This window comes from Crocuta crocuta, unplaced genomic scaffold, assembly GCF_008692635.1.
Source record: "Crocuta crocuta isolate KB4526 unplaced genomic scaffold, BGI_CrCroc_1.0 scaffold127, whole genome shotgun sequence".
NCBI lineage: Eukaryota > Metazoa > Chordata > Mammalia > Carnivora > Hyaenidae > Crocuta > Crocuta crocuta.
In genome coordinates, this window is record NW_027532008.1 from 5690783 (window position 1) to 5699781 (window position 8999).

The 8999-nt window shown below is 53.7% G+C and overlaps 1 protein-coding gene across 2 annotated transcripts in view; it reads left to right on the plus strand.

The window, feature by feature from the left end:
* The first annotated feature begins 3371 nt into the window (after positions 1-3371).
* Positions 3372-8999, plus strand: part of TCEA3 (transcription elongation factor A3) — a 37657-nt gene continuing 32029 nt past the window's right edge. Inside the window, exons 1-2 of one of the 2 annotated variants that reach the window (XM_077775748.1) lie at positions 3372-3443; positions 8920-8982. In XM_077775748.1, coding sequence (XP_077631874.1) covers positions 3375-3443; positions 8920-8982 — 132 coding nt within the window. In that variant the 5' untranslated portion in view covers positions 3372-3374. The remainder of the gene's footprint in view (positions 3444-8919; positions 8983-8999) is intronic. The other variant, XM_077775749.1, reaches the window with a different exon arrangement.

Below are 8999 nucleotides of genomic sequence, written 5' to 3' on the forward strand. Positions count from 1 at the left end.
ACAACTGGGAGGCGCTACTGGCATCTAGTGGCTAGAGGTCAGAGACACTGGTAAGCATCCTGCAATACACAGGTGAGCCCCCGCGAGGGTGCATTATCCCATCTAGAATGCGAACGGTGTCCAGGTTAAGAAACGCTGGTGCAGGGACGCCTGGGTGGCTTAGTCGGTCAAGCGTCCGACTTTCGCTCAGGTCATGATCTCGTGGTTCGTGGGTTCGNTAGAAATAAATAAAAATATTAAAAAAAAAAAAAGAAACGCTGGTGCAGAGGAAGCGTGCTGCGCAGACTCGCGGTTTAGGTCTGTCACAGCCCTTGTGCCAACTTGATTTCCCTTGAGATGGAGCTTTGGGGGCCAGCAGTTTATTATTTGTGAGGTGATCCCAGGAAACAAGTAGGGAGTGGGGCAGTCGGTCAAGAGCAATGGAGGTTGTGTTAATGAGGGGCTACCACCAGGAACTACTGGGACTTATCTTGGGGACCTTTGAGAGTCTATACTGATTGGAGCATGTCTTCAGGCGCCTGGCTGGCTCAGTCGGCGGAGTGTGTGACTCTTTAAAAAATTTTTTTAATGTTTTATTTATTTCTGAGAGAGAGACAGCGTCAGCAGGGGAAAGTCAGAGAGAGGGAGGTACAGAATCAGAAACAGGCTCCAGGCACTGAGCTGGCTGTCAGCACAGAGCCCGACACGGGGCTCGAACCCACAAACCGTGAGATCATGACCTGGGCCAAAGTCGGAAGCTTAACCGACTGAGCCACCCAGGTGCCCCTGGAGAGTGTGACTCTTGATCTCAGGGCCATGAGTTTGAGCCCCATGTTGGGCATAGAGATTACTTAAAAAAAAACACACACACAAAAAAAAACACATGTCTTCAAGTTGTCCCACTGAAAGTGAAAATATTGGTGTGTTTACCACTAAGTCTGGTCTCTCGCTGGATGCGGGGTCCTTCCTGGGGGTCTCCCCGAGCACCTCCTGCCTGCTCTGAAGCCCTCACTCAGGAGACATGGGAAGGTGCTGGAGGTGCGTCCAGGAATTGCCTGCTGTGACCTCCAAGTGAGGGCAGGGAGACAGAGGGAATATGTCTGAAGTAGCTGAGCAGTGCGACCCTGGGCTCCTCTAAGCCTCAGGCTTCCCATCCATATGATGAAAGGGTTGAACTTGATGTTTTCTTAGAGTCCTTTGAGCCCTGATGATGTGGGAATCTTGGCTTCTTTTGTTTGATGTCATTCAACTCAGGGTGGGAACTGTGTGGAAGTTTGAGGAAAATTTAAAAAAAAATTTTTTTGTAAGCAATCCTGGGGGCGCCTGGGTGGATTAGTTGGTTAAGTGTCCGACTTCGGCCCAGGTCATGATCCTGCACTTCATGGGTTCGAGCCTTGCATCAGGCTCTGTGCTGACAGCTCCGAGCCTGGAGCCTGCTTTGGATTCTGTGTCTCCCTCTCTCTGCCCCTCCCCTGCTCACACTTTGTCTCTCTCTCTCAACAGTAAAATTTAAAAAACAATTGTAATAAACATCAAAAAAAAGTTTTAAGGGGCACCTGGGTGACTCAGTCGGTTAAGCTTCCAACTTGGGCTCAGATCGTGATCTCACAGCTTGTGAGTTCAAGCCCCGCATCAGGCTCTGAGCTGACAGCTCAAGCCCGGAGCCTGTTTCTCATTCTGTGTCCCCTCTCTCTCTGCCCCTCCCCTGCTCACACACTGTCTCTCTCTCTCTCAACAATAAACAATAAACAAATTTAAAAAACAAACTTTGAAAGGCAATCCTGGGGCACCTGGGTGGCTCAGTTGGTTAAGTAATAGATTTCAGCTCAGGTCATGATCTTGTGGTTTGTAAGTCAAGCCCCATTTGCCCCCAACCTACTTCTCTGCTACAGCCCCAGCAATTTTTCTGTTCTTCCAACCCTGGCATGCCAAGCACAACCCCCCCATCCCTAAGCTTTGCATTCAAAACTCCAGGACTGTTTTGTTCCTCTCTGGATGCTCAGGGCTAGAACTGCCTGGCACTTAGTAGGTGCTCAATAAGTACATGTTGAATGAGTGAATGTTTCTTCATCTCTTGCAGGAATACTCCCTTCCTCCTCCCCTCAACTCCCACCCTGCACATCTGCCCAAAGTTTAAACTTGGCTTCTTCAGAGCAGATAACACCTCAACTGGTACAGCTCCCCTCAAATGTGTCTTTAAAGTATCCTCCCCTTCTTCCTGACCCTCACCCGAGTTGTGATCATATGGAATTGATTGTGTCCAAATGTGCCTCGGTTTTCTCTTGTGCATAGACTGAATCTCAACTTGCTGGGTCTAGTCTGTCGTGTTTGCTGCCTGGATACTCAAAAGGCATTTGTTGAATGAGAGAAAAACCTATTCGTTCCTACCGAAGTCCCAGGTCACACAGCAGCAGACAGAAGCCCATGAGTCGTGACCCAGGCTGGGTCGGGCTTCTCTAGAGTTTTCTCAAGAAAGTCTAGAGATGTCACTGAACGCCCCACGCCACAGTGCCCCACTCTGTACTCACTATGAACCACTTTTCATGCTTCCGCCTCAGGTCCCTCAGCACCTCTCCCCTGCACTAGGATCACTTTGTGTCAATTAAGCTCTAGTTTAGGACTTTTTCCTGGGTCTGCCGGGGACACTTGGAAGGTCCTTCCACGGGAACCCAGATGTGTGCACAGCTGTGGGGGCACAATTCTGTTTCCTTCCCTTGACCTGAGATGACCCAATCCCACTGGGGAGGCAGTGGCCTGACCCTGAATAAATAAAGGGCGCCCATGCACCTGGGTCAGGATTTCTCAAAGCTTGGCGCACCTAATCTCCCAAACCCTCACTACTCAGAGAGCCGTCCTGAAGGCAGCCCCGCGCGTTGCGCTCGGGGGGAGCTTGTTAGAAATGCAAAAACCTCGCTGCAACAAACAAAATAGAAACAGAGAGCCTGGATCCACGCGTGTGCACGAATGAGTGAGCAGGGGGTTCGGCAGAGCTGGATTTAACGATCGTGCAGGAAATATGATCCGAGGGCACCAAGTTGCCTGCACTTGGGCATAGGCGCGCGGCTTTGAGCTGTGATCGCGCACAGACGCGGGAGCCAGGACTCCCGCCAGAGCGCCCCCAGCGCCGCGACTGCCTCCTGTGTCCGGGGACCACGGCCTCTCCACTTGCCAGAGAGCACTCCTTCCCAAACGTCCCTTAGGCAGAAGGGCCCAGGTGACGGGCCCTCTCTCTCGAAGACTCGTCCCTCTCCGCAGGCCAGGCCCGCAGGCGCGGGCAAACTTTGCCCGGGCGAGTCCTTGAAGTCTATATTTAGTGCTCGTCACCCCTCCCCCTGCGGTTGCGAGGCGGGCGGGCCGAGGGGGGTGTGGGGGGAGGGCCCCGCCCCCGNGCCAGCATGGGCCAGGAAGAGGAGCTGCTGAGGATCGCCAGAAAGCTGGAGAAGATGGTGGCCAGGAAGAACACGGTGAGGCTGCAGAGTTCGGGCCACAGCCCCCACCCCCAGGAGGCGCGGCGCGTGCGAGCCTGGTGTCCCGGGGGGTGCGTGTTGGCTGCGCGCACGGGAGGCGCGTGCGGGACTCCGGGACCCGAGGGAGGCGCGGCTGACGCAGGGCTCAGCGCCCCTTGGAGACTGCTGGGGACCCCAGGGGTGGATGTGTACACGGCCCAGGGCGCTCGCTGGGCAGGATCGTGTGGGGCCCCAAAGACGAGCCTTGTGCATGCCCCTCTGGACAAGTGGGGTTCAGGGGTCCTGGGTAGCTTGTGCCGGGCCCGGGAAAGCGAGCGAAGAGACCGGGACCTGGAGAAGGACTTTCAGAGTCCGGGACTCACGGAGTGTGTGAAGCCAGGGGAGTGGCGGCAGCGACAGCGGGGCGGGAGGAAGGGGGAACGGAGAAGTGTGGTTTACAAAATCCCGGATGGCCCGAAAAGGGGCCAAGAAACTTGAGCTGATGGGGAGTGCCGAGCCGCCTCTATCCCTCACCCCGGTAGCGGTAGCGGATCTGGAGGAGAGCAGCAAGGGACCTCCGACCCCACAGCCTCACAGCTTAGGGCTCCAGGAGCGGTTCTATTTGCAACTTTCCCTGAACTTGGCCGCAGGGTGGGGCTCCTGGCGGCAGGGGCCGAACAGGTGCTAGGCAGCCGCAGCGCCCTGGGTGGGGGGAGGGGAGAGGAGGGAGACGGGCTGGAGGCCTGGGCTGTCGCGGGCCGCCGGGGGAGGGGGAGCTGGACCCAAAGGGGAATCTGGACTGAGGGCCCTACCTGCGGATACCTGGACTCTCAGGCCGACTCGAAGTTAATGTTTGATCCTTCCGGTGATCTTTGCCTCAAGCTGGTGGCCACCGGGGTGCCTGGCCAGAGCAAACTTGGCCTTGGGTCTGGGACAGCCTGGGCACACCCAGGGAGGGAAGAGAGGAGAAGGTAGCCCATGGGACTGTCGTCCCCACGCCCCGGCCCCACTCACCCTGTATCAGGGCCCTCTCAGTCCATAGCCAGGTGCTGGAACAGGACCTGTCTTTCCAGCCCGTTCTGTGACTCTAGGAGCTCGGGGGAAGGGATGGACCTATGAGATGTTTTAGAGCAGGGAAGAGGGAAGAGTCCCATGGAGTGTCAAGCTGCGCTAGTGTAGACAATGCATTGATGTCCATATAAAGGTCTACCAGTTTCCTCATCTGTAAGAAAGAGTTGCAATTATCTATCTCTTGGGTAGGAGTGTCTCTGCTGGCAGTGGTGAGGGTGGAGGAGATGGAAAGCCCTCCAGGGGACTTGAACTAGTGCTTGGTAAGAGTTAGAGAATGACGCCTGCCTTTACGCAGCCAGGAGGGACACAGCCTGCCGAGTGCGGGGAACCCGTCACCCATACATTCCCAGCCTCCGCCCGCCACCCATTCGGGGGTCCTCCAAAACCAGTGCAACTGAGCATCAAGTCACAGGGCACTTTCCCAACTAGGGGTGACGGAGCTCAGCCCGGGTCTTCTGAGCTCAATTCCACGTCACAGTCCTGTCCCTTGCAGACTTGGTCCAGAAGGTTCTGGGCTCCTGGGTGCAGTAGGGGAGACTGGGACATCTGAGGAAAGGCAGTTTTGGGGAGCAGAGCGCTGGCTGAGGAGGAAGCCGCCTGCCCTGGCCTCCCTCTCGCTCCTTTTATGGCCATATGCTCACCACTCTGCTCCCCTCTCTGGGCCTCAATTTCCTCTTCTGTGAAATGGGAAGAGGAAACTGTGTCCGCAGGGGATGGATTCCTGAGGAAGTGCCCAGAGCTCTCTCTAGAAAAGAGGCAAGTCTGGCCACAGGGTCTCTGTAGCAGAGTTCGTCTGCAGCCACGTCTGCGCCTGGGCTCTTGGCAGCATCTGGATGGGCACAGAGCTCTGGGCCTGTGGCCCACAGAGGTGGAGCCTGCTCTGGGAGCAGAAGTGGACCCGCCCAGCAGTGGTTAGGGAGAGGAGGACACACTTCCTGGACGAAGACGGATTCTCCACGTTGCAGCTCAGGCCTGGGGTTCACTGCCAATTACTGACGTCCCAGCAACTTTCTTAGGGCTTTTGTCAGATGCTGTGTGTGCGTGCCAACCGAAGCCGCTTCAGACACACACCAAACATCCCCAGCCACACAGACACGTAATTCCACACGACAGACGTGACCGCACTCGCGCAGCCATACGCAGCACGAGCTAGAGGCGCATCTGGGCACATAACTGCACGTGAGACGCGGCACCGGTACTGATGTGATAGACACACTGACCCTTATGTTTACAGAAAGACACATGCACGTGTGCGCAGCACAGTTACCCCCATCCGTGCAAAGTCACAGACTTAGCACACAGCCACACGTTCACATTCAGAGAGTAGAACACGGCATCATTCCACAGAGACACACAGACACACTGGGCTTCGAGCCGCACAAACACAGCTCCACACACGGAGTCAAGGTACTGCTGGCCACACATCCCATCCCTGTACACAGAGAGACACACAAGTCAGCTCTTGCACACGGTGTCGCGAGCCCGGCTGCGCTGAGGCTCACGGCTGTTCCCCAACATGGCCCGATTATGCAGTGTGACATGCAGGGACACACACCCGGTGGTGGGCTGGAGCCAGCTTACTATCAGGTGCCGATCTTTCGGCAATTTGGCAAGCTGGTTGTCAAATACAGCCATTTTTAAAAATTGATTAGCGTTTCAGGTGTACAACATAGTGATGCATCAGCTCTTTACAGTGTGCTGTGCTCACCACAGGTGTAGCTACCTACCCTCTGTCACCATACAATGCTGTTAAAATACGATTGACTGCAGGGGCATCTGGGTGGCTCAGTCAGTTAAGCATTTGACTTCGGCTCAGGTCATGATCTCATTGCTCATGAGTTCGTGCCCCGCATCAGGCTCTGTGCTGACAGCTCAGAGGCTGGAGCCTGCTTTAGATTCTGTCTCCATCTCTCTCCGCCCTTCCCCTGCTTGTGCTCTGTCTCTCTCTCAAATATAAAATAAAACATAAAAAAGTTTAAAAACTACCATTGCCTGTATTCCCTATGTAAAGCCCTTATTTTAAAAATTAAATGATATGCTTACAATTAAATCATATTAAAAGCAAAGGTAATACACTCCAAAGCCATCACTTCTAATTCTGTTACTACATTTCACTATCATCCGTGGTGTAGAGGTGGTTTATTTCTGTCACATCAATATGGCGGAAGCCCTGTATGGTGGCATGGTACTGGACGACTCTTCCCAGTGCCTTCTTTAGGTCAGTGACAGCATATTGGTAGCTTGAAATTGGCCTACAAATCAGGTGTGGTTTTTTTTTTTTTCCCTTTGAGAGCTGGGTGTTGAATGTTGACCAGCACGCCCCCACACTTACGTTGGTATTCCATAATTGCCCACGTCTAGACAGCTCTTGGTCCATACCTACACAGGTTAGAGCCGAAAGTCCTGAGTTTGAATCCCAGTTTGACGCCTTGTAACTTTGGGCAAATTATTTAATCTTCCTGTTTCTTGGGTTGCTCATCTGTGAAAATGGGGTAATAATTCAGTAAGGATGGGAGTAGTGATTGTACCTACCTCGCAGGGCCAGTATGAGCGTTAAAGGAACTAATGCTGGTGAGATACTTAGAGCAATGCCCGGCACAGAGCAAGCCTCTAATTAGTGGTGGATGCAGACTTGTATGCCCGCAGGGTTACACGCACGCGTGCAGAGCCGCGGGTCACGCCTCCAAAAACCTACTGCTAAGCCTGGTTCCAAGGGAGGCCGAGGGCTGACAGAGGGCACTCCTTGGGACGTGGTCCTGGCAAGGAAGCCTGCCAGGATGGGGATTGGCTGCTGGAATCAACAGTGAGACCAGAGCAAGGGACATGCAGGACACAGTCAGCTGCTGCTCCCCAGGGAGCCGGCCTCGGGCCAGGGGGTGGGGCTGGCCTCTAGGAAGTGGTTGCAGGAAAGAGAAGGCTGAAATGGGGCAGGTGTGGCCCAGGGCTGGCAGCCAGCAGATTTTCAAATCTGAGGCTCCTTTCCTTCCGTCACACCCTCCCTGCCCACCTTCCACTTTCTGCTTTATTCATTCACCGGGCTGTGTGCTAAACCCTGAGGTTGCAGAGATTAAAGCAGTCCTCCTTACCCAAGAGAAATGAAATGAGAGCGTATGTCCACACGAGGACTTGTACATGAATGCTCCTGACAACTTTATGTGTGGTAGACCCAACTGGAAGCCAGCCCAAGTCCCATCAACAGGTGGATGGATAGGGGAGCCTGGCTGGCTCAGTCGGAGGAGCGCGAGATTCTTGATCTCAATGCTGTGAGTTCAAGCCCCATGTTGGGTGTAGAGATCGCTTAAATAAACTTTAAAAAATTGTTTTAAGTTAAAACAAACAGATGAATGGATAAGCAAATTGTGGTATCTCTCTACAATGGGCAAGAACTCAGTAATAAAAAGAACTAGTGATTTACCCCACAACATGATGAATCTCAATTACCCTGAGTGAAGGAAGCCAGATGAGAAAGCCCATCACAGTTCTCTTTATATGAAATCTTTAAAATGCAAGTGCTTCTAGGTGACAGAAGACAGAATCATGGTGGCGTGGGCCTGGATTGGGGTACGGGGTGGGTAGATTACAAGGGGGCACAAGGAAAGTGGAGGGTGACGATTATGTTCTTATCTTTTTTTCATGTTTATTTTTTTCCATGTTTATTTTTCATGTTTATTTATCTTTGAGAGAGAGGCAGAGCATGAGCAGGGGAGAGGCAGAGAGAGAGGAAGACACAGAATCCAAAGCAGGCTCCAGGCTCTGAGCCGTCAGCACAGAGCCCGACGTGGGGCTCGAACTCACGAACCGTGAGATCATGACCTGAGCTGAAGTCGGGCACTTAACCGACTGAGCTACCCAGGCGCCCCAGTTATGTTCTTATCTTGATTGTGGTGGTGGTTTCCTGGACGTACACAAACATCAAACATGTGCAGTTTATTGCATGTCACTTACACCTCAATAAGGCTGTAAAAAAAAAAAAAAAGCCACGGTACTCACTCTTTAGAAGCTTCCAGTTGGGAAATGCAAGGATGAGGAGGCAGACACACAAAAGCAGTAACAGGAAGCCACAAAGTGATTAATTTTAGAGGAAGAGATGGGGATGCATGCCCAGTAGGAGGAACATCAGAAGCGATGGCAGGAGTCAGGGGGAGAGGCTGGGGCTGGGCTCTGCTCAGAAGGGTGGGTGGCCAGCTAGGTGGTGGGAGATGAAGTTAGAAAACTGGTTTGAGGCAGAATCTTCTCTCTCTCTCTCTCTCTCTTTCTCTCTGTCCCTTGCCTGGCCGTCAGCCACTTGTCTCCCTGTGTCCCGTTGCTGGGGCAACTCCCCCCCACCCCCTGCACCCCTCTGTCCCACCAACACCACCCAATGTCAGAAAGGGGCCCGGGGCAGACGCCATGGCCTCCGTCCTCACCTTGTGGCCTCCCACAGGAAGGGGCCCTCGACCTTCTGAAGAAGCTGAACAGCTGTCAGATGTCCATCCAGCTACTCCAGGTGGGGCGGGGGTGGGA